This window comes from Equus przewalskii, chromosome X, assembly GCF_037783145.1.
Source record: "Equus przewalskii isolate Varuska chromosome X, EquPr2, whole genome shotgun sequence".
Lineage (NCBI taxonomy): Eukaryota > Metazoa > Chordata > Mammalia > Perissodactyla > Equidae > Equus > Equus przewalskii.
Window position 1 is genome coordinate 16,710,606 of NC_091863.1, and position 26,777 is coordinate 16,737,382.

The window sequence follows — 26,777 nt, forward strand, 5'->3', positions numbered from 1 at the left end:
GGCTGCCTCAATGGAGCGCACAAACTTAACCATTTGGCCACGGGGCCGGCCCCAAAATTCTTTTTTTTTTTTTGAGCAAGATTAGCCCTGAGCTAACATCCGCTGCCAATCCTCCTCTTTTTGCTGAGAAAGACTGGCCCTGAGCTGACATCCATGCCTGTCTTCCTCCACTTTCTATGTGGGACGCCTACCACAGCATGGCTTGCCAAGCTGTGCCATGTCCACACCCGGGATCCAAACTGGCGAACCTCAGGCCGCCAAAGTGGAACGTACGCCCTCAACCACTGCACCACTGGGCCAGCCTCATAAATGATTGCTTTTTATATTTCATGGGAATTCTGATTTTATCTTTTTTATCTGTTTATACAGTCTTATTTACAAATGAAAGGATTTTTCCTGATATCAGATTTTCCTGAAACACAAGATCAATATGTAATACAGTCACCTTCATGATGGACAACTAATCTTCATTCTTACCAATTATTCCTTTGGATAACACAGCCATTTTTGGTGGAATAGGACTTAAGTGGAAGAGGACTATGAAGATTTTGAATACTGAGTTTTGTAGGCTGCTGCCTCTGCTGTAATACTAGTTCCGTGTGGTCTGAGTTCAGATTTACAGAAAACTTAATTAAGTTTAATAGCAGGATCATACCAGCATTAAATACTCTAAGACAATTTCCTGAAGGGGTATATATGTGTGTATGTGTGTGTAGGGTCTTCCTTTGAAGCAGACCTAGATTATAATTCCCATTGGTCTATTTTGGAAAGTAGCCCAATAAATACACACAAAGCAAAGCAAACACAGTTTGGCTTCAGTGTTTTACTCATTCCTCTTAGCAATTATAGCAGAAATGTTTATATAATAATAAGGAAGATTTAGAAGTTTATGGTATTGTAAAATATACAATTTAATTTTTTTATTGATTCCATATGTTTATTATTCCAGTTTATATGTTTTTTCTCAAACTTACTTTAAAGGAAATCATTCACTGTGCTCGAACTACTCTGTTCATGCACCAGTCTTTGCCACCTCTCTCCTTTCCAACATGCTGTTTCCTCTGCTGAGAATGCTTTTACCCATTTTTTCCCCCAACTGGCTCCTATCTAAACCTGGAATTGCCGAGACTTTCCCTGACCACTTCCCCCTGAACTAAATCACTTTCTCCTAGTGTAGTCTCTTGGCACCCTGTATATTTTCTTCAAAACCTTTCTTATGATTTGTAATTATATATTTATGTGATATCTGCTTAGTGTCTTTCTCCACTGTACGTGGTAGTGGCGGCATGTCCATGTCCATGACAGGAAAGGAGAATTTCCCTATTTTGTTTAGCACTATATTTCAATGCCTAGTGTAAGTATAGCACCTTACAAGTACTCAATAAAAATGTGATGAATAGGGGCTGGCCTGGTGGTACAGCAGTTAAGTGCACACGTTCCACTTTGGCAGCCTGGGGTTCGCCAGTTCGGATCCCGGGTGTGGACATGGCACCACTTGGCAAGCCATGCTGTGGTAGGTGTCCCACATAGAAAGTGGAGGAAGACAGGCATGGATGTTAGCTCAGGGCCAGTCTTTCTCAGCAAAAAGAGGAGGATTGGCAGCGGATGTTAGCTCAGGGCTAATCTTCCTCAAAAAAAAAAAATTTGATGAATAAATGAATGAACGAGTGAGTGAATGTGACAGGAAGTCCAATGCCTTTCTCAGTATTTCTCAGTTGATATCCTAAGCCTGCAAACAGAGCCACCTCCATGCTCTAGGCCAGCTCTGCCCAGCATAAGCAAGCCTTCAGTTGGAGTGTATTAGTAGTGGGAACTGTCAGAAACTTATTTCCGTAGGCCCAGTGTTCCATGTGCCTGGGGAGAGCCCTAGGACTCTCAGTGTCTTCTGTCGTGTTTGTCTAGTCCATATGACTCAATTCTACTTTGTTTTATTGATTAACATTCCATTTTACTCCAATGATTGGAACCCTGCCCTTATTGGCCCATCCTCCAAGGAGCATCTGCCTGGTTTATAGTGCTACAGAAGACAGACCATGTGTTACCTATCTCTGGCCACCCACCCATTTCAAACAGTATTGTAAGTACCCAGTAATTACGCTCACCACGTAGGACTCCCTATCAAAGCATTTTGCACCTTTAATCAGGGTGATTTACAAAATGTCTCTGCTCCACAGGTGCCACCAGTGCAACAGGATTAGCGCCCCCTCAGCCCCTCCCCCTCCCCCACTCCAGCTCAGAGCTTCAGTTCTAGCTAGTTCTTGCTTTCTTCCAATCACTGCCATCTCGTTATGGAGGTCGCAGTATGCCTGTCAGCCAAGCATGTTATGGTATTTTTCAAAAGAGTGTAACGTTATTTTACCTACTCACTGATTCTCTGTCTGAAAATGTGGGAGTTCTTAGCTGACAAGGCCCTTGTCTGACCTGAGAGTGCATGAAGAAAAGGCAGATTGAAGTGTGTGTGTGTGTGTGTGAAATCCAAATGTATTGATAAAAGCCTTTAGATAAAGAATGATTAGATTCAGCACTTTTTTTTCCTTAATATGATATACATATGATGACTTGCTTTCACGTTAAAGCTTCTAAACTAAATCCATAAACAAAATAATTATTTTAAATCTACATGCTGAGATGCCAGAACAAGTAAAATTTGATTATGGATTCAGGCAACATGCAAGTATGCTTTCATAAACTGTGTAATGTGATTTTAGATGGCTTATTTAAAACAGATTTTGAGTAGGTGTTCAAAAAATCTGGATAATTCCTTTCATAACATTCCAATATTTGTGTGGCTTGTCTTAGTTATTTAAGATATAACTACAAACATTCAGTTGTTGTTTTACTTCTGATAAATACTTTTAGCTATTCTCATCCATTTGTGAGGGGATTTTTGGTGTAGCTCCTGGAGGAAGGAGTGCATTGCTGTTAAAAGGTATTTTGTTTTTTAAAATTTAACAAGAAAATAGACATTATGAAATAGATACTATTCTGAGTAATTTACAAATTTTAATTCATTTATTCCTCACAACCTCTGAGGAAGGTGCTCGTGTTATCCCCATTTTACAGATTAGGAAGCTGAGGCACATGGATTAAGTAAGTAGTAATTGGTGGAGCTGGAATTTGAACACTGGCAGTCTGCCACTTAGCACACTATGTTGCCCCTCAAAAAATAACATAACCTAGCAGAAACTCAACAACAATTCTAGTAGTGTCAACTATGCATAAGGCCCAGTGTAAATACTGTGGAATGTATATAAGCTAGTAATAATATTGCCACTGCTACTGCTAATAATAGCTAATATTTGCTGTTGCCTATTAAGTTCCTGTGCTAAGAACTTAGAATACATCATCTCATCGAATTCTCAAATTGACCTTGTGAGGTTGCTGCTATTGTTATATCTAGTTTGCCAAACTGAAACACAGAGTTTACCTTACTCATGGTCACACAGCTAGAAAACAGCATGCTTGAAATACGAGTCCAAGCAGTCTGGCTCCCAATTTCACATTTTTAGATGAATAAAGCCATTTCTCCTCATGGGGATTTTACCGTCTATTTGAGAAGACAGCTATTATCACAAAGATGAAAAATATGCTGTATTGTCAGCATATAAACATTTATAATTAAATTTATCTGCAGTTATAAAGATTGGCTTGTCTAACTGTCTGACTTAGCTGCTTTGTTTCAGGATCAATGTAACTAAAATAAGAGGGCAGTTAATTTTAGTGGCTAGTTAGCCATCTGAGCTAACAGTTGTTTATAACAACCATTTTCTCCACATTTTGACTTAACTCACCTAGACACAGCCATAGTACAGTATGACATGATGTTTCTGCTCACCAGGGTGGGTGCAGACATGTTAGATATCCATTCTAAATTTTATTGTATTCATACTCGTATGTATTCTCTGATTCCTGTGGATGACTTGATTATTTCTGGAGTGTTAATGCCAAATTCATAGTAGCACTGGCAAAGTCCTCCAGTCCCAGTCCTGCACTGGGAGCAGCCTGGACTGTGAAAAGTGTTTCCCATTGGGCCACTTCACTGGAGCAGTGGCTTTCAAAGTATGGGCTGTCCTTGGCGAATGGCTCCTGGTGGCTGAGGCTTGATGCAGAAATGACAGTCCTTTCTTTGATTCTTACGTGGCAGATAATGCATAATTTCACAGACATTCACTTGTGTCTAGATATCACTTACTAATAACCTTCTAAATGATTTTAAAAGGTTACAAATTGAATAATTGTATAATAATGCTTTAATAGAGTTTACTGAATATTCTAATTCACTATTTTTCCAAGAAGTCTGGTATTCATGCAACTGACAATGCAGTCATGCTCTTATTGCACAAGCACAAGTGTAGATGGTTTGGGGTCCCATGGTCTTCAGGAGGAATGCTATATTGTTACATCATCAGGACTTTTTAAAGTTACCTGTAGTTTTCAGTTGCAATGTTTTTCATTATAAATTATCATTAGGCTTCATCACTATCAATTTTAGTTTGTTTTAGGTTGCTTACTTTACTTGCTAGCATGTTGTGATTCATATCACCCACAGTTTGCTAAAAATGATACTATGAATCATCCATACCCAAGAATACTTACACAGTCATATTCTATTGGTATCACTTAGTTAGTTTTCCATTGGAAAGTGCAGAAAAATGGACCACAGAGTCTGTTGGCCTATCTTAGGAGCCACAATCAAAAACTCTTGAGACCTACCACCTTAGATATAGCTATATGGTTTACAAAAAGAAGAAAAGATAAAAGAAATTTTGGCTTTGTCTATAATGTGCAACAGTTTATGGAATGTTTGTCCGTGAAGAAGTCTAGGAGGAAAATTCACTTGAGTTACCTGACCCGTTTATACTAATAGTTATTTTTGCTTCTATACTTATGAAGTTTTTCTTTTAACAAATCATCTATTAGCACCCCTACCCCCTTTTTCTCATTCACCACCAACTGATGTACTTATAGTCTGACTGGCTAGACAGGTGTTAAAAACAGAACTATTCTTTGGAGATTTAAAGATTCACAGATACAAACTTTCAGCTTCAGACAAGGTGGAGCACATTCCATTTTCTTTTTCCTACTAATCACAATAACAACAACAAAACTTGGACAAAATACGTAAGATACCTACCACAAGACCCTAAACGGTGGACAAAAGAAGGCATTCAGGCTAGGGAACTCCTCACCTGAAGAACGACCTAGCAGTGAGTTTCCTGGGGGCTTTTCTTGCCTTTTATATTCCCTGGCCCAGGTGCTAGAGAAACCTACAACCTTAAAACGTCAATAGGCAGAGACAAAATAGACCCCCAAGCAAAGCCTGCTCTCTTTAGCCAAAGGACCAGGAAAAGGGCAGCCCACTAGGTCAGAAAGCTTTTAACAATACCTGCCTGTTCTCAAGGCAAAAACTATGAAAAAAATTGTGCTCCTCCTCCACCACAACAGGTATACAAAGGGTCCGTTCACTAAGAAGACATGAGAATCTTAAATGTATGTGCATGAAGGAATAGAGCCTCAAAATACTACAAGCAAAGTCCAACAGAACTGAAAGGAGAAATTGACAAACCTACAATTATAATTGGGGACTTCAGTACCCCTCTCTCAGTAATTGATAGAGAAATACTAAACTACTACCCGCCAACGGTATCTAACTGACTCCCAACAAAAGCAGAATGCACATTCTTTTCAAGTGTGCATTCATCAGGATAGACCATATCTTGGGTCGTATGACAAACTTTAATTTTAAAAGAACTGAAATTATACAAAGTGTGTTCTCTAATCATAATGGAATCAAACTAGAAATCAATAACAAGTAAGTCTCCAACCAATTGGAAACTAAAGGACACACTTCTAAGTAATCCATAGATAAAAGAAGTCGTCTCAAGGAAAATTGAACTGAATGAAAATGAAAACACAACATGCTTAGGGGAAAATTTATAGTACTAAATGCTTATATCAGAAAATGAGAAAAGTGTCAACTCAATAGTCTAACCTCCCTCTTCATAAAAGGAGAAAAAGAACAACAAAAAATAAGCAGAATGAAGACAATAAAGAGAAGAACAGAAATCAATGAAATTTGAAAACAGGAAAACAATAGAGAAAATCAAAACAAAAGCTATGAGTTTTTTGAAAAATCAAAAACAAATTGATAAACCTCTAGCAAAACTGACAAAGGGAAAAAAAGAAGATTCAAATTAATCAATATCAGGAATGAAAGAAAGAGTACCAACACTATAGACATTAAACGAATAACAAGGAAATACTATGAACAACTCTGTGCACCTAAGTTTAACAGTTTGGATGAAATGGACCAGTTCCTCAAAACCCACAAACTACCAAAAGTCTCCCAAGATGAAATAGATGATCTGTTATAGTCCCATAACTATTCAAGGAAATGAATCATTAAGACTCTTGAAAAATAAGTATAGAAATACTGAAGAAAGAGGGCCAGCCTGGTGGCGCAGTGGTTAATTTCACACATTCCGCTTCTCGGCGGCCCAGGGTTCACCAGTTCAGATCCCAGGTGCGGACATGGCACCGCTTGGCAAAAGCCGTGCTGTGGCAGGCTCCGACGTCTAAAGTAGAGGAAAATGGGCATGGGTGTTAGCTCAGGGCCAGTCTTCCTCAGCAAAAAGAGGAGGATTGGCAGTAGTTAGCTCAGGGCTAATCTTCCTCAAAAAAAAGAAAAAAGAAATACTGAAGAAAGAACCAAACCTACAGCTGTCAAAGATTTAATGTATAGGACTTGTGACTTAATGGAATTCCTGAGACTGATTAAATTTATACATTTTAGTAATTGTGAAAATATTGTTTAAATCTTTGAAAAATTTTTGTTTCATAAATTTGTTTTTTAATAAATTAAGCATTATACAAAGAGAATAAAAAGGTTCACTAGTATGCCCTTACTCTTGAGAGATTTCTGCTCACACTGTATAAAACAGATTATTGGTAAACTGAAGCCAGTCCTTTCAGTGTCATGTTTAAACAAATTTGGGTCTGATTCTGCTAGTTCCTGGTTAGATAATGGCTGCCAGGAAGCAAAACACAAAATCTGGCTTAATTAGTGAGGCATCATGCAAAACAGGACACAAAAGAATTGGATTAGGAATTATTAAGATGAATTTATTAAATTTAAATCTTATTACAAATTCTTTCTTGCCTTTGAAAAAATAAGACAAATTCTGATGAGTGGCCCTTAGCTTGGTTGCTAAGGTCAATAATCATGAACTATTGGGGGACATACCTGCCTTAATCAGACAGGTTAAAGAAGCCCCATTCTTTTTTTTTTTTTTTATTGAGTTATTGATAGGTTACAATCTTGTGAAATTTCAGTTGTACATTAATGTTTGTCAGTCATGTTGTAGGTGCACCACTTCACCCTTTGTGCCCACCCCCCCACCCCACCTTTCCCCTGGTATCCACTAAACTGTTCTTAGTCCATATTTTTAAATTCCTCATATGAGTGGAGTCATACACAGATTGTCCTTCTCTCACTGGCTTATTTCACTTAACATAATTCTCTCAAGGTCCATCCATGTTATTGCAAATGGAATGATTTTGTTCTGTTTTGCAGCTGAGTAGTATTCCATTGTATATATGTACCACATCTTCTTTATCCATTCGTCTGTTGATGGACACTTAGGTTGCTTCCACGTCTTGGCTATTGTAAACAGTGCTGCAATAAAGATTGGGGTGCACAGGACTTTTGGGATTGCTGACTTCAGGCTCTTTGGATAAATACCCAGTAGTGGGATGGCTGGATCGTATGGTAGTTCTATTTTTAATTTTTTGAGGAATCTCCATACTGTTTTCCATAGTGGCTGCACCAGTTTGCATTCCCACCAGCAGTGTATGAGGGTTCCTTTTTCTCCGCAACCTCTCCAACATTTGTTGCTATTAGTTTTAGATATTTTTGTCATTCTAACAGGTGTAAGGTGATATCTTAGTGTAGTTTTGATTTGCATTTCCCTGATGATCAGCGATGATGAGCATCTTTTCATGTGCCTATTGGCCATCCGTATATCTTCTTTGGAGAAATGTCTGTTCATGTCTCCAGCCCATTTTTTGATTGGGTTGTTTGATGTTTTGTTGTTGAGTTGCGAGAGTTCTTTATACATTGTGGATATTAAGCCTTTGTCAGATATATGACTTGCAAATATTTTTTCCCAGTTAGTGGGTTGTTTTTTTGTTTCAATCCTGTTTTCATTTGCCTTGAAGAAGCTCTTTAATCTGATGAAGTCCCATTTGTTTATTCTTTCTATTGTTTCCCTTCTCTGAGAAGGCATGGTGTCCAAAAAGATCCTTTTAATACTGATGTCAAAGAGTGTACTGCCTACATTTTCTTCCAGAAGCCTTATGGTTTCAGGTCTCACCTTTAGGTCTTTGATCCATTTTGAGTTTATTTTGGTGAATGGTGAAAAAGAATGGTCAATTTTCATTCTTTAACATGTGGCTTTCCAGTTTTCCCAGCACCATTTGTTGAAAAGACTTTCTTTTCTCCGTTGTATGCCCTCAGCTCCTTTGTCAAAGATAAGCTGTCCATAGATGTGTGGTTTTATTTCTGGGCTTTCAATTCTGTTCCATTGATCTGTGCACCTACTTTTGTACCAGTACCATGCTGTTTTGATTACTGTAGCTTTGTAGTATGTTTTGAAGTCAGGGATTGTGATACCTCCTGTTTTGTTCTTTTTTCTCAGGATTGCTTTAGAAATTCGGGGTCTTTTGTTGCCCCATATGAATTTTAGGATTCTTTGTTCTAATTCTGTAAAGAATGTCATTGGGATTCTGATTGGGATGGCGTTGAATCTGTAGATTGCTTTAGGTAGAACGGACATTTTAACTATGTTTATTCTTCCAATCCATGTACATGGAATGTCTTTCCATCTCCTTATGTCGTCATCCAATTCTCTCAGAAAGGCCTTGCAATTTTCATTATATAGGTCCTTCACTTCCTTGGTTAAATTTACCCCAAGGTATTTTATTCTTTTTGTTGCTATTGTGAATGGTGTTGTATTCTTGAGTTCTTTTTCTGTTGGTTCATTACTGGAGTATAGAAATGCTACTGATTTATGCAAATTGATTTTATACCCTGCAACTTTGCTGTCGTTGTTGCTTACTTGTAACAGTTTTCCAATGGATTCTTTGGGGTTTTCTATATATAAGATCATGTCATCTGCAAACAGCAAGAGTTTCACTTCTTCCCTCCCTACTTGGATTCCTTTTATTCCTTTTTCTTGCCTGATTGCTCTGGCCAGGACCTCCAGTACTATGTTAAATAAGAGTGGTGATAGAGGGCATCCTTGTCTTGTTCCTGTTTTCAGGGGGATGGCGTTCAGTTTTTGCCCATTGAGTATGATGTTGGCTATGGGTTTGTTGTATATGGCCTTTGTTATGTTGAGGTAGTATTATGCCCATTTTATTCAGAGTTTTTATCATAAATGGCTGTTGGATCTTGTCAAATGCCTTCTCTGCGTCTATTGAGATGAACATGTGGTTTTTATTCCTCAGTTTGTTGATGTGGTGTATCACGTTGATTGATTTGCGGATGTTGAACCATACCTGTGTCTCTGGTATGAATCCCGCCTGATCCTGATGTATGATTCTTTTGATGAATTGCTGAATTCTGGTTGCCAAAATTTTGTTTAGAATTCTTGCATCTACGTTCATCAGTGATATTGGCCTGTAGTTCTCTTTTTTCGTGGTGTCCTTGTCAGGTTTTGGTATCAGCGTTATGTTGGCTTCATAGAATGTGTTAGGAAGTGTTCCATCTTCCGTAATTTTTTGGAATAGCTTGAAAAGGATAGGTATTAAATCCTCTCTGAAAGTTTGGTAGAATTCCCCAGGAAAGCCATCTGGTCTTGGGGTTTTATTCTTTGGGATGTTTTTGATTGCTGTTTCAATCTCTTTCCTTGTGGTTGGTCTGTTCAAATTGCCTCTTCTTGAGTGAGCTTTGGGAGATTGTAGTAGTCCAAGAATTTATCCATTTCCTCTAGGTTATCCATTCTGTTGGCATATAGTTTTTTGTAGTATTCTCTTATAATCTGTTGTATTTCTGCAGAGTCTGTTGTTATTTCTCCTCGCTCATTTCTGATTTTGTTTATTTGAGCTTTCTCCCTTTTTTTCTTTCTAAGTCTGACTAGTGGTTTGTCAGTTTTATTTATCTTCTCAAAAGACCAGCTCTTTGTCTCATTGATCCTTTCTACTGCCTTTTTCGTTTCAATAGTATTTATTTCTGCTCTGATTTTTATTATTTCTCTCCTTCTGCTGACTTTGGGCTTCATTTGTTCTTTTTTCTCTAGTTCAGTTAGGGGTGCTTTAAGGTTGCTTATTTGGGATTTTTCTTGTTTGTTAAGATGTGCCTGTATTGCGATGAATTTTCCTCTTAATACAGCTTTTGCTGTATCCCATATGAGTTAGTATGGCATGCTATCATTTTCATTTGTTTCCAGGTATTTTTTTATTTCTTCTTTAATTTCTTCAATGATCCATTGCTTGTTCAGTAGTGTGTTGTTTAGTCTCCACATCTTTGTGCCTTTCTCAGCTTTTTTCTTGTAATTAATTTCTAGCCTTATAGCACTATGATCTGAGAAGATGCTTGTTATTATTTCAATTTTTTTAAATTTGTAGAGGCTTGCCTTGTTTCCCAACATATGGTCTATCCTAGAGAATGTTCCATGTGCACTTAAGAATGTGTATTCAGCTCTTTCAGGGTGGAGTGATCTATATATGTCTATTAAGTCCAATTGTTTTAGTTTTTCATTCAGCTCCACTATTTCCTTGTTGATTTTCTGTCTGGATGATCTGTCCATTGATGTGAGTGGGGTGTTGAGGTCCCCTACTATTATTGTGTTGTTTTTAACATCTTCCTTTAGGTCTGTTAATAGTTGCTTTATGAATCTTGGTGCTCCTGTGTTGGGTGCATAGATATTTATAAGCGTTATTTCTTCTTGATGAAGTGTCCCTTTGATCATTATATATTGTCCCTCTGTGTCTCTCTTTACCTGTCTTATTTTGAAATCCACTTGGTCTGATATGAGAATTGCAACACCTGCCCTTTTTTCCTTGCTATTTGCTTGAAGTATTGTCCTCCACCCCTTCACCCTGAGTCTGTGTTTGTCCTTGGGGTAAAGAAGCCCCATTCTTTTTCATGTTGTAGACCTGTGTCTCCCAGTTTTATAACCTCAGAAAACTTCCTCAAATTTTTTTGGCAATAGGCCTTGTTTTGCTCCCATAATAGCCCTGCCTACATTACCTCGCCACCATAACTTATTTAATCGGGCATCTCAAGTTTCATAAAACTGTCGTAAAATTATTTTACCCCTAGAACTCTTTAAATTAAGCCTCTTTTTTTTTTTTTTTAAAGATTTTATTTTTTTTCCTTTTTCTCCCCAAAGTCCCCCAGTACATAGTTGTATATTCTTCGTTGTGGGTCCTTTTTAGTTGTGGCATGTGGGACGCTGCCTCAGCGTGGTTTGATGAGCAGTGTCATGTCCGCACCCAGGATTCGAACCAACGAAACACTAGGCCGCCTGCAGCGGAGCACGTGACTTTAACCACTCGGCCACGGGGCCAGCCCCTAAAGCCTCTTTTGATTGAAGGGCCATAACCTATACATCAAACTATTTTCTTCACTCAACTCCTCAAATGTGTTACCCCCTTGACAGTTTCACCACCCTCTAATTCCACAAAACTATAGGCCTAATGATTTGCTGTGTATGTCCAAATCTCATCGAAATATTCTTCTTAATAAACTACATATCTGGGTCTTTTGGCCCAGATCTTATGTGAGAATGAAGTTTAAGGCACAATTATTGACTACTGTTACATTCTAGTTTCTTGAGGATAACTTTTCCAAGAACAATGTTAAAATTGTTTGCAGTCTTCATGGACTCTTCATTGGCTTTTGGCTCAACCTAGAGTCTCAGTTCTAAATGATATTGCTAAATCTATTTCTTAACATCTCTACAAGTATCAAGTTAAGCCAAGAACAGGATCCTAATAGACTTGAACCCAAAGCAATCTGGTATGTTGAGCAAAAGGTGTTTCACTTCCTATTCTTTATATGCAAAAGATTTTAGATTAACTAGATGCAAGCTTTCCTGCCATAGGAAACAGGAGAATAAGTTATCTTCTCATATTCTCTTTTATTATCATAAATTTGAAGTGGCGTCAGGAGACAATTGTTCTTGTATTAAACCACTTCCAGGTAAAAGGGCTCAACGTTAAAGAAGAGAATTATCTTTTCTAAGATTCAAATGGCCAAGAATAATGTTGTAGTTGTAGAAATGAGCTTTAAGTCAGCTGTATGAACCCCGACACGTTTCTGAACCTCAGTTTCTCATCAGTAAAAGGAAGATAATAATACTTACCTCACCTGGCTATTTCATATATTGTGTACAAAATTTTTTCCACTATGCTAGGCATATGGTAACTATTCTTAACGCCATGTGGAAAAGAAATTAGTTTATTTACATGGAGGAGAATTTACTTTCTGATGAGCAAATCAGAAAACCTTCTAGGACTAAAATATATGTCCTCTTTGGGCGTTAACAAGTGTATTGGTTAGGGTTCAATTGGAAGCAGAAGCACTAAGTGACGTGGAATGAAGGACTAGATCTTACTCAATTGAGGAACTGGTGAAGACGCCTCAGCAGAGCCAGTGGTCATGAAGAAAATCTGGATGTGAAGCTGGGGAGAGCAAGACAAACTAGAACCCATGAGCACAACTGGAACCCTGCCTCCAACTTCAACAATGAAGCTGGAGCCCTCTGCCATGGAGATTCACAGGCTCCCAGTCCAGGACTTGGAGGAGCTGAAGGAGTTGCAGGCCTGGCTGCTGACCCATACCAACAAGATGAGCCAGCAGAAAAGTGCCATTGTGTGTGAGCTGAGGCAGTGACTAACACCCTACGCGGATCTTCAGAGCATAAGGGCTTGCTGCTTCACGTGTATTCTCCAAAATTCACACAAATGTATGTTGTGGCCAGCCAACCCTAACTGGAACCATACACAGAAGGGAACTCTGAGATGCACAGTTCCAGCTTTGCTAAGATGACATAGTAGGAAACCACTACATTGAGGTTTCCTTTGCTATGGGCGCTGAAGCTGCCTACCAGGTAAAACCTGCTTTGAAAATTCTCTGGTGATAGTCTATGTGAGGATCAGTGGTAAAGTGAAAAATTCTGAATTATCATAAATCTGGAGTAGATTCAAGGTGCAGCCCACCTCTTTGAAGCTATCATCCCTACAGCCTACTGACGTAATTTCCCAAAGCGTATATTGGGAAATACAACTTCAGATTGTCTTCTATCTTCTGTCAAAAGATTGACTAATATAAAGAATAATTAGGATAAAATGTCTAATTTACCTGAAGAGATTTCTTCTTAATAAAACACATTAGACAATTCTTTAAAGAATTTCTTTGCATGCTCTTGAGGAAGAGTACCAGAAGGCTATATACCTAGACCATGTTATAAAAATATTTTTGAGGATATTGTATTTTCTACTCCTTTTTGGGCCCCCCCATATATATTTTTATAACTGGGTAAAAGCTTTGGCTCCCCATGATAACAGTGTATGTAAAGTATCTGATACTGTGTCTGCTACTGTGGTAATGCAGGAATATCCTTAGCATCCTTCCTCCAGCCCTACTATCAAAATGTCCTCACCAGTGGGCTGAGAACAAACCAAACCTAATCTAAGTGCATTTGAGGCAATCAGTCTGGAGAACTGGCGGCAAACGTCAGGCCCTGCAGAAATTTAATTTTTGATATCCGAGCTTGCATAAATTGTTTTCTTTCTGTTACTCAGTTTTCTCATTTACAGGATGAGCCTAGCACTGCAGAGAGGACTATGGAAAAATGCCATCTAAATTGACAGTGTAATGATGATTTGATGCCTGCTGCAAACACAGAATGTTAAAAAAAAATTTTCCCATCAAGTTCTTTTTATCCCTTCTGTTACATAAAACAAATTTTGCTTTTTTAGTCTTAAAATCATGTCCTAGTGGATAGTTCAGTATGGAAGGGAAGGAAGAGTATTATTTCTCTCTCTCAATTACTTTATTATAAAATGAATTGCATATAGTCACTTTTAAAATTTTCTAAACTTGTTTTATTTTTATCCAGTATTCTCTGTGAAAGATTTAAGAAACGAAATCTCCAGATAAAGAAAACTCCAACAAAACTAGCAGATATAGAAACATTTGAAGTGGTTGTCTTAGAGAGCTTGTCTAGTCTATAAGAGCAAAAATCTCAGAATAAGAGCTCGATATAAATATACTCTCAGATATAAAGGTATTTAGATAAAAGCCAGCATTGTTGGGATGAATCCCATTGATGTAGAAAGAACTTCATGATGAGAAAATATGTACAATGTATCAGAGCAACAAACCTAAAAATAAAGGTAACAAAAAAAGCTGTGTAGTTTCAGATTCTCTTAAATTAAAACTAAGTCAATAGCCAGAAAAAATTTTCAGTAATTATGATTCAGTCATATCATTGCTAACAAAACTATCACGCCATTTACAGTGACTTCATTTGAGATTCTTAGTTTCACGCATTCTTCATTAGAGATGATTCTTTTTATATTACTTATTTCTCTATTTTCTTTTACATATAATTTTTTCCTTGTCATTGAATAGCCTTCAGGAGGTGAATCTGGTTCTCTCAGTTTTTTCCGTTCATAAACATTTCTTTGTCACAAAAGATGGGCAAGCCTACCCTGATTTCTCTGACACCCAGATGTTGACAGTTTGTTAAACAGAAGTGTCAGGAGCAGGAACTGCCCTAGTTCTGCTTTTCACCTGTTCAGACTTTCTGCCTCTCTCTTGTGTGCAAAATCTATGTTAATTGTACACATTAATCAAGCACCCAAAAATAGCTGTATCTGATATGACTGATGATAAGTTATTTCCATACATGGTGGAGCTTAAACATAAACCAAGTGCCTTTCAATGAATAATCTAGTGGTAAGTGTTAAGACTGACACTGATTACAGGTATACATAATTCCTAAAACATCAATAATTGGATGTACATTGGTGACTAGCCATTTTCCCCTTCTTTTTTTTTTTTTTTTTTTTGAGGAAGATTAGCCCTGAGCTACATCTTCCAATCCTCCTCTTTTTGCTGAGCAAGACTGGCTCTGAGCTAATATCCGTACCCATCTTCCTCCACTTTCTATGTGGGACGCCTACTACAGCATGGCTTGCCAAGTGGTGCCATGTCTGCACCCGGAATCCAAACCAGTGAACCCTGGGCTGCCGAAGCAGACTGTGCACACTTAACTGCTGTGCCACCAGGCCGGCCCCTCCCTTCATTTTTAAGTCAGGATCATGTATAGTTAGTGCTCTGTGAGATAGCCTAAGAATATCTGGTCCAAATCCCTGATCTCGCAAGTAGCATAGTGACTTGACCACAGTCATAGAGCTGGACTATGTACTGGAATATGGAGAACTAGAAGTCAGGTCTCCTGATTCCTACCACACTGTTGTTCCACAGTACCAGGCCCTCCATTTTTGCTGAACGTAAACATTCAAAATGTATCACTCCAGCTGGTGTGTTGAGAACAGACTAGAGGGGCTGTGGGTTAGTGTGGGAGCGGGGAGGCAAGATAGGATAGGATCAGGTCAATTCAAGTGAGAGTTGATAATGGCTTAGCCCTGGGTGGTAAAGTGGAAGTGGTGAGAAGGGTTGGACTCTGGATATGTTTTGAAGGGAGTGTAGAAAGGATGTGCTGACAGACTGCTTATGATATGCCATAACTCGTAGCCTCCGTGTCCCGAACACATAGATGGTCAGCAAGTGCTTGATTCATGCTTTCAACAGATAATTGTATGTTAGGTCCTGCGCTGGGAGTTGAGTATAAAGTGGTGAGCTAATCAGATGGTTTCTGCCTACTTAGAAACTAACACAGTAGTTAAAAACCACATCTTGAGAAAGTGAACCAAGTAATTTTTTCTTTTTTAGGTGAGGATGATTGACTCTGAGCTAACATCTGTTGCCAATCTTTTTCTTTTCTTTCTTTTTTTTTTTCTTCTTTCCCCAAAGTCCCCCAGTACATAGTTGTATATCCTAGTTGTAGGTCATTCTAGTTCTTCTATGTGGGACGCCACCACAGTATGGCTTGATGAGTGGTGCGTAGGTCTGTGCCCAGGATCCGAACTGGTGAGCCCAGGGCCACCAAAGCAGAGTGCGCCAACTTAAGCACTGGTCTCCAGACCCTGAACCAAGTAATTTTAAGGCATTGCATAATAATCAGCAGTGTATCTGGTGAAAAAGTGCATAACAATGAATCAGCTCCAAGAGATTTCTCCTTTGTAAAGAATTAGTGGAGAGCAGGCCTGCTTTATTTGGATCACTGGTTTTCTCATCAGTATTGACATAGGGTTTTTTAATTGCACTGAGTTCAATTAACACTGTTAATAGGTTTGGAATAAAATGTGATTGCAGTCCCATCCTTGTCTAACTTGGCTGAGCCTTATTATCTTTCTGTACCTTAGTTTCTATCTCATTTGCAAAATTAAAATGTTAACATGAGCCTTCCTCTCATGAAAATATTATGATTAATGGTTGCTACCCAAAAAAACTACAGATGTTTTTTAAACCCACAGTTCAGTATAACTTGATAATTACAATTGACAAAAACATGAAAATTAGAGTTTGGTAATGTGTTACTGGTTTGAATTATCTGCATTAATATAAGTGTTATCCTTAATATCTTCCTGTTTTATAGAATCCTTTCTTCCCACATAGCAATGTACTTATATCACATGTCATAGGAGGTTTTCATAAATGGATGTCTTCGTATCAGAAGCTGTTTTTCTTTTCTCTCCCATCGTTACTATGAGTTCAGAATATGTACTTGGGAGGCAGTACTGCACAGAGTGCTTAGGAGAAGAGATTTTGGGATTGATAGACCTTGGTTTGAACTTTGTGCCACTACCTGTGTGGTCCAGAGCAAGTTGTTTACGTATTCTGTGTCTCAGTTTTCTCTTCTTTAAAATGAGGTTAATAATAACCACTTCACAGATTTATTGTAAGGATTAAGATTGATAACTGATATAGAGTGCCTGTTACTGTGCCTGACACGTAAGCCTTCAGTAAATGATAATTATTATGATCCAAGAATGACAGTTTCTGTTTTCCAGGGGTGGTGATTCTTGTTACTCTTCCCAACTACTCAACACTAATCACTCCTCTTCTTCCTACCTTATCACTTCTTAGGAAAAGGGGAATCACCTTATGGGATCCTGTATAAGATGCAGTCACCTCTTTTCTTCAGAATCTGATATTCCATGATATTCTTTTGATGAAGCATTGACTCTGCCCAACCTAATGAGTTTGACTGACCTTCTCTAAATCCCCCCATTTACTGCCCTTTTGCTTTTGTTTGACTGCTAATTTATTAGCATGCTTATTTTTTTAAAAAAAGCACACTTACTTTTTAGTGCATATGGAGCCATTTTCAGTTAATATAAAGTCAGGTTAACTTCACTGACAGAATCCAGAGCAACCTCATCCCACCGCACTCAAAGACCCTATGTGCGTGCACTGCCTCATCCTTGCCCCACTCAGCTCAGAGTTTCTTTCTCATGCACCGGAATGGGTAAGGCCATCAGCAATGGCAAACTTGTCTAACTCTATGCTGTTATTTCTTGTAAGTGGAAGATTTCTTCATTACTGTTTGGTCCCATTAGCATCTTACCCCACTTGCTCATATTTAGACTTTTTCTGCTGACATACAGTAATGGGAAAGTATGAGAAAATAGTTTTCTTTGTGAAATATTTAAATCTCAAAGGCTTTTGTGTATTTTTTAATTAAAAAAATGAAATATGTGGAGTTAGCTATCATTTATCCCAAGTGTTTTCAAATTGCTAAGCACCTTCTTTTCTTATGTATAAGAAATAAGCTTTGTTTGACTACTCACTGAAGAATCTTGGAACTTTGCAGAAAATTACAGTAAGAGGAAGTTACTATGTTGCAACAAGAGAGTATTTTGATTGCAAAATTTGATTGCAATTTGCAACTTGAGAAGAATTTAATAGTAGCTGAGCTTTCAAAATGTAACACAGAAACTGTCATTTTCTTCTACAATTAAAGTAAGTGCTTCTGAAAGTTGCAGGATAAGAATGACCCAAATTACCCTCCCCCACATTTCCTCATCTAGAAGAGGGGGGAATGGAGTTTGAAGAGAACATCTGTGGACAAAATGGAAGACAAATAGTCTTTTCAGGCAAACGTCTGAAAAAGGGATCTTTTATAGCCAAACAGAATACTATTGCTTGCATTGCCATGGTTAAGAAGAGGATCAACAATACTTTCATAATGGCCTTTTATTTTAGCATTCTATTTCTGTGGATAGAATTATGATTTCAACACATCCATTCATAATTCATATAATTATTTGCATAAATATCTTTTGACACAGATTTAACGTACTTTTGCCAGTCACATCTTGAATTCAAATTTTATCTGTTGAGTGCACTAAGACAATGTCAGTGCAAGTAATGCTAAAGGAGATTGGATAAAAAGGAATATTTTCTTATGTACAAAATAAACAGCCTACTAAACAACAGAACTTTCAGTAATATGTTTTACATGGATTACTAGAGAAAAGACACCTGGCTCATTTATTTCCTGATGAAAGACTTCTGGTTAAAACAACTAATTAAGACTACATCCTATGCCCTTTACTGATAGTTTGCTCAATTTTCGTTCATGCAGCCAGTCTTTAGGGAGCACCTCCTCTGTGCTAGGCCATGTTCTAGGCAGAAGATAAAACAGTGCATAAAATAGACGGAATTCCTCTTCTTACGTGCAGTTTATATTTGGAGGGAAGGCTGGGTAATAAACAAGAAATATAAGTACTTTCAATAATACTAAGTGCTAAGGAGAGAAATAAAGCAGGGAAGGAAAACAGGAAGTGTTGAGGGCAGTAAGGATAACAATTTTAGATAGGCAAGCCTGGGAAGAACTAACAAAAAAGAAGCATTTGAGTAATGATCTGAAGAAGGTAAGGCAGTAAGCCACAATAATATCTGGGCAAAGACCATTTCAGACAGAGGAAACAGCAAGGGTTTACTTAGGCCCTAAGATGAGACTCTATTTGGCATGATCTAAGAACAGCAAGTATGACTGGAGCAAAGTTAGGGTAGGGGCAGGAGGCAAAGATAACAGAGGCCAGGTAATACAGGGCCTTCAAGGTTATTGGAAGGATTTGGACATTTATTCAGAGTGAGGTGAGGAGCCGTTGGAGAGTTTCATGTAGAGGAATGACGTGATTCAAATCATATTTGAATGGCTCCTTGTGCTCAACATAGAGGAGGTAAAAGCAGAGGCAGGGAGAACCATGAGGAGATATTTCAGTGATCCAGGTGAAGGGTGATGGTGGCTTAGACCAGGGAGCTAGTAGTAGAAGTAGCAAGAAAAAGACATATTGTAAAAAAAACAATGTTTGAAGGTGGAACTAATATAGCCTTCTGGTGGATTGGCGGTGGGATCTAAGAGAAAGAAAAGAATCAAGATTGTGAGTCATTGTGGAGGGAAATGGGATTGCCATTTACTAAGGTATAGAAGACTAGGAGAGGAGCAGATTTGGTTGATAGGTAGTGGATATCATCAGCTCAGTTTTGTACACATTAAATCTGTTGAGTTAGCCTACAGCTCACCCAAGAAGTCCCGGCTGATGATAGGAGTTCTTAACTTGCTAAAGATCAGAATTTATAGACATTCTTAGAGAGAATGTTCAAAGAACTTTCACCCAGATGCTCACTACAATGAGCAGAAAGTGCTAATGAAGATATTAGAAAGATTTTATTGAGTTATGATTTAGGAAATAAGGTAAAAATATGTTTTTTAAGGGAATCGACCTTCACAAATGCTTACAAAAGATATCTGTTTTTTGTTGGTGAATAAGCATTGTGAGTTTATGCTTTAGTCAGGGTCAAAAACGAAATCTAGTCTCCAAGGACCAGAAAAAAGAACAAAATTGCTCAGTGGTAAATGGGAACTAAAACCACATACCTGGTAGGCTCTGAGTCCAGAAGGAGGTAGAGATGAGTGGGAGTCTGATGTGTATCAGAACAGATGGACCACTATGTCGGAAAACTGCAGATTGACTCACTGGGTTAAACCAACTGGGAAGGCAAGCAGAGCTTCCTTACCCTTGAGGAAGGAGGTTGAATAAAGATACAACCACTGACCAGAGCTATGACTTCTATAAAGGTGATTCTTTCCTTACTAAATGCAAAGTATGGGGAATCCACAAAAGCCCTTAAAGTAAATTTTGAAATAATAACAGAATGATTAAAAACAGTGGATATTCATAAGAACCAATACCAGCTAGACATCCTGGATATGTAAAATATAGCCAGTGAAGTAAACACTCTATAGATAGGATCAACTTTATACTGGATACAATCAGAGAGAATATTGGGAAATTGGAAGAGAGCAGAATGAATTCACCTAAAAAACATTGCAGAAATATGGAAGGATAAAAAATATGAAAGATACGTGGATGATAAATTGAGAGGTGCCAGTGTATGTCTAGGGAAAAAAGAGACAGACTAGTAAACAAAACATTTGAAGAGATAATACCTGAGAGTTTTCAGAATTAACGAAATAATGCCTTCAAGTACAACACAATGAATGCTAAGTAGGATTAATTAAAATAAATTATAACTAGACATCATAGTGCAATTGCAGAATATCAGGGATAAAGAGAAAAATAATTTAAAAACCATAGACTAAAGACAAATTAAAACAAATGAGAGAGTAGCTACAGATGTCTTCAGAGCAACAATGGATGCCAAAAGAAAATAAAGTAACATGTTCAAATTGCTAAGTTATTTTCAACTCAAAATTCTATACCCAGCTAAGCTATTGAAGAGTGAAGGATTTTTTTATTTTCACTCCAAAACATAAAGATCTAGAAGAGTTTGCTGTTCACAGACTGCTGTGAAAGAACTTCTAAAGGATATACTCACTTGAGCATGGACCTGGAACAAGGGTGATCTGAAGCTAATAAGAAAAGTACAGAAATAAAATATATTATAAATTTTCACTTTCATAAGGAAAACATTCATTATCATGGAAGCAAAGATTCCAGGCCTCTTTTTTTTTTTTCAGTTAGTCATAGCACCTTGTATGATCTGCTGTTATCCATTATAGTCATGTGTCTCTTCTTAATGTTTTGCTCTTATTAAATTTTTCATGATATCATTAGAAACTGAAAAAAAATTATACCAATTAAGTATATGTCACTCAGAATGAATAATTCCATCAGTTTTACTGGAAAAGACTACACAGGATTATAAATTTGCACCTTGGGATACTTAATCACACTTGCTGATGACATGAGGAAATTTTCACTGTCAGGAGCTTATGTATATGAATGATGAACAATTTCTAATATAATTTGTAAGGAGTCTTTTGAATATGAGGCTATTTCAGGAGTCTCCAAGATCACCCACATGTCCAGTGATTTGCTAGAAGGACTCGTAAGACTCAACATATAGTTCTACCCACAGCTAAGATTTATTATAGTGACACAGCAAGGATATATACAGCCAGATCAGTAAGGAAAAAAGACACCCAAGGAATCTGGAAAAATCCATGTGCAGGCTTCCTGTGCTTTCTCTCCCTCTCGTGACAGATCTTGCAGAGTATACTCTCCCCCCAGCAGCAAAAATGCAGTCACATGTGTGTAGTGTCTCTGCCCAGGGAAGCCCATTAAAGTCTTAGCACCCGAGGATTTTATTGGATTGGTCACATAGGCACCTTCTGCATAGCGACTTCAAAATTTTCAGACTCCCAAAAGGAAAGAAGGTGTTTAGTCCCCAGGTGGGCAAGACAGTCTTATTACTTAGAGAAGCTTCATGTCCGTATAGGGACCTGTTTACCAGCCAAGTTCTCAGATGCTAGCAGAGAGCCAACCTTTTAAGCAGGTTCTTCTAAGATAGCAGCCTCAGGCTTGCTACAGTAACTTACAGAGACCTATTTCCTTAACTGTAGTTTTCATTGTTTTTGCCATTACTTTCAAAAGCATATAATTCAGTTATTTAATTTTAATTAATGTAATTCAATTATAACTTTTTCATTTTAGAAAATGTCACGTCTCTTGGGAAAATAATGAAATCTCTCTTAAGAGAATTTCATCATAATATTTGCAATATTTACAAGAGACATCTAAGGCTTTGCTTCTTTGAATGATGGATAAATCTGTATTGTGTGCCTAGAACTCTCTTAGGTTTCAGTAATATGTACACTGATTATATTCTGCAATGACAATCGATATGAGAATATATTTATTGGGAAAGAAAAGATAATCGTGTTAAAAAGAAAACTTGCAGAGCATAAAATATGTTTTTGTGTAGATTTTAAAGTAGACTTCCATGTTCTAAGGAATAGCATGCAAAAAGCATAGGAGGTACATTATATAACTCATTTCTTTTGAGCTGTAGCTTATTCATGTAGCTTCCTAAAAACAAACCACCCCCATCTTTGTCATTTTTGAAAATAATGAGCTGTAAAATTATAATGATTACTTGTGGAAACACAAAAGGAAAAAAACCCCAATCAGTAATTTTACAGCCAAACAATTTAGGGAAAATAACTATATGTAAATTAACTATACTTAAGCACACTAGCCTGCGTTATTATTTTGAAGCAAAGTGCACTCAAGAAAATCAACACAGCATAATAAGTTTTATCTTTTGTGCTTTCTCTCCAAAATTGATTGTGAATTTCTGTAGCCATGGATCTTACAAAGTTTTATACACACACGCACACTCCGCATACATACATATTTTTTTGGCTTTGACACTTGGGCGATTATTTCTGGGTTACACTGTATGACAGCAGATTATCTGATCCTTATCTTTAGGACTGATATCCATCCATAATATTATATTCATGAGAACTAGGTAAATCATATACAAAACAAAATTATTATACCGTCATGCGTTGCTTAATGATGGGGACACATTCTGAGAAATGCCTCATTAGGTGATTTCATCACTGCGAACTTCATAGAGTGTACTTACACAAACCTAGATGGTATAGCCTACTGCACACCTAGACAATAGGTACTAATCTTATAGGACCATCATCGTATATGTGGTCTGTCGTTGACCAAAATGTCATTATTCAGTGCATGATTGTATAAGTAGGATGTTATTTTATGAGCAAAGATACTAAATGAGAAAGTATGGTACGGAATACGAATTTGTAGTATAAAACCAAGACCAGCAAGTTTTATGTGAACAAAATCTAATTGCTCTGTACAGACATAACCTTTGTAAAGAAAAAGAAGAATCTGTTACCTAAAATTCATTTTGAAGGATTGTCTGTGAATTAAAATTACACATGCAATCTCTTACCCTGTTAGTTAGTTAATCATATAAATATAATTAACCTTATTATACCAATGAACAATCTGGCTTAGTAGACTGACTAGAACCAGTGACTTATAATCATTAATTGAAAGCTAGACCAGTCAATACAGTGGTGGGGTTTTTTTGTTAAGACATTAAGCTGTTCCGGCAGTTAGCATGGAGTAGACAGATAGGCGGGTTTAACTGGCGTGGTTGTTGAACTAGGCAAGTATGATGCAAGGAGTGTGGTTTAAGGGAATGATTGTAATGATATCTCATGGAAACCAAGCGGAAGAAGAAAAATAAAGGCACAAAACAGTGGTAAGGTGAATGAATTGGATGCCTCAATGAAGATTTTCTAAAAATTGCTGGATTGGGAGTATTGGACTATGTAAAATGTAGATGATGGAGGCAGTGGTTGGAGTATGCTGAAGATAACAAACATATGGTCATGGGGGTGGGTAGCTGAGGGTTGGAGAAGTAAAGATCATTGGAGATGAGCGACTGAGGAGCCAAGGTGCTGACATCCCCTACATGAAGATTAGTCACCATTAATAGTGACAGAAGTAGGTGTGAGAAGAAAATATTGATCCAAGCGCTGAAATAGTTAGTGACTGAGGGGGAGTGCCTACGAGATCCAGTAGGTGATAGTGGCTTATGGAATAGAATGAACTTCAAAGGAACAAATGATAGTCATCTTTGCCTGCCTGCTCCATATGGTTTGTTAGAAAATCAAATGAGATATTGCCTGGGAAAGCACAATAAACCCCTAAAAAAGGTATGAATATATATGTATGCATATGTAAGAGCCCTTGGTTTCAACTACTGCTTTGTGCCCCAATTTCTCTGCCTACAAAATAAGGACAAAAATAATATCCTCTCCTGCTTCGTGGGAGATTAGAAAGTTCAGTGGCATGATGTATATGAATTTGTTTTGAGGCTTTGGAAAGAGAAAGTACTTTCTCTGACTGGGGTTCAGAGCCATCCTTTAGCTCTTGAGTTCTGTGCAGCATGCTGGCACTCCCGATAGTGCCCTGAGTATCAGATAACGTTCTTCCTTATCTTTGATTTCAGACATTTCAGCAGTCTTCTCTGCAGCACAAATCAAAGAAGAAAAACAAAGGTAAGAGAAGGAAATAAAACATTTACCTGCTTAGTTTGCCCTGTGATAATCACCAGCACACATCACCCATCCTTTCCGGCCTGAGCCCAGTGTGGTTTGGAAGAGCACAACCCCCTAGTGCAAACGCTGCCAAGACCTGCTTCTCCTTCAAGTCAATTATGGTACGAGGTACCTTTTACAACAAATGATCTCAACAGCTGTTAAGACTGGGATTACACACTTCTGATTAAATTGTATGTCACTTATGTAGGGGAAAAGGTATTAAAGATTTCCATAATTTTCTATTCTGATACAATGTGAAAATAAGAATTTTTAAATTTGTTAAGTACCCAGATTTATTTTTGCGATCTATAAATAATCTACCTTCACACCTGTACAAAATTTAAAGAGCATTTTTACCTATTTATCTTTAGGTCCTATAGCTGGCAAGAGCAAAAGACGAATTTCTTGCAAAGATCTTGGCCGTGGTGACTGTGAGGGCTGGCTTTGGAAAAAGAAAGATGCGAAGAGTTATTTTTCACAGAAATGGAAGAAATACTGGTTTGTCCTAAAGGATGCATCCTTATACTGGTATATTAATGAAGAGGTAAGATAAAGCATGTTTTATTTTCTCATCATTTTCTACCTGTAGCCAAAAGAATAGCCATTTTGAGACTTAGGTTTTAAAATCATATAATCGCCTTAAGGCTAATTCAGGAGACTTCTGCTAGTTATTTTTCAATCTGTCTTCTTAAAATTATTTCATTTTGGGGTTCTGGAAATATAATTGTCTCAGTTATTCTAATGTAGCAACATAGCTGAAGCAAGGATAAAGTATAGTCAGATTCTGTGTATCTAATTAAAAATACCTAAAAGCGGTAGCTTTGCTAAAAGGATTATACATGGAAATTTGATATAGATTTTTAAATGTCTTGCTTTTGTTCAAAGTTTAAAATTTTTTTCTGTTTGTTTTTCTGGGGGAGGAAGTCCTTTAGTAATTTAAGCAAATTAATGTCACCTGAATTTATTTCAGTTTTTCTTCAAGAAAAAATGAACAGACTAGTTTTGAAAATCTGCAGGTATTCATTTTATTTGGCCCAATTGTGGGGAGAGGGAGTGTATATAATACATTTAAATTGTTCTTATGATTTCCTGTTTCATTTGCAGTAAACAGATTTATATCCAGAGTAATTATATCACAACCTGTCACATGTCACAACAGATACTCAAGAGTATACCTTATTCATCGATAGTCCCTTGACTCTACATTTTCTTTGATTCCTTTGCCATAGCCATTCATCAGTTCACCTTACTAAGTTATTTTAAACCATAATTTCATTGTTAACTTGTTTTCTCAAAAAATACACATTTAATATTGTGTGCTGGCTAAATAGTCTTATAGAATACTATTAAGACATTATTCAATTTGCATTTGAAGATTAATTTTTGAAATATAATTTAACACCATTATTATGCCTATGATTATAACATACAGTATCAAGAGAAGTTTGTGTTCTCTGGACAGGCTGTTAGGTTAGTTCGTGGTCATGGTATGTCAGAACAATGCCTGGCACAAACTAAGTACTTGATAAACACATGCTATGACTAATATTTTTCAAATTGACCTCTTATTTCATTTTAAAATCCTGAATTAATATTTTGCTATTTAATATAAATGTCTATATTATCTATCTAGAAGGGTTTATTTTCCATACTTTTGATATTTTTTTGTGGCAATTACACTAAAAAATCTTCTATTTTAATAAGTTGTCTTGTCTTAGATATAGTAAACAAACCATAATTTTGCCTACGTTTTCTTTTAACAGATATATATTAAACACTTCTTATATGCCAATGAAGTAGTATCAAAATATAGAGTCTCTATGTTTCCCTTTATTTTAAGGTCACTGGTAGATTTGTCTGCTGTATGCTAAATTATATTCTGTCTTCCAAAGTTTAAGCAATAAAAAATTGTGGCCCTTTTTGTTGAACAGTAGCTAAATTTCAATCAGAGAGTTATTATTACTGTGTTGGCCTTATGAGAGGTGAGTGAATAATTTCGTAGTATACATTGCAAGAAATACCCTAGTATGTGTGATTTTTTTTTTTTAGGAGAATTGTAGAAATCCCGTATCACATCATTATGGGGAGATAATAACTACCCCAAAAATATTTAAAATTGTTCAAAATTTAAAATTTTTAAATTAAAGACATGAAAGGTAACATGATAGAAATCCAATCTGAGAAAGAGATTTGAAACTATTTTATTCACCCCAAGATTGGAAGGAAAAAAATATTCAA

At 37.1% G+C, this 26,777-nt stretch overlaps 1 protein-coding gene across 10 annotated transcripts in view; it reads left to right on the forward strand.

Annotated features, from left to right (window-relative positions):
- The window catches only part of CNKSR2 (connector enhancer of kinase suppressor of Ras 2), a 257,543-nt gene that overhangs the window by 171,832 nt on the left and 58,934 nt on the right, over positions 1-26,777 (forward strand). For all 10 annotated transcript variants that reach the window (XM_070603410.1, XM_070603414.1, XM_070603417.1 and 7 more), the window contains 2 exons: positions 24,449-24,497; positions 24,911-25,083. In XM_070603410.1, coding sequence (XP_070459511.1) covers positions 24,449-24,497; positions 24,911-25,083 — 222 coding nt within the window. The remainder of the gene's footprint in view (positions 1-24,448; positions 24,498-24,910; positions 25,084-26,777) is intronic.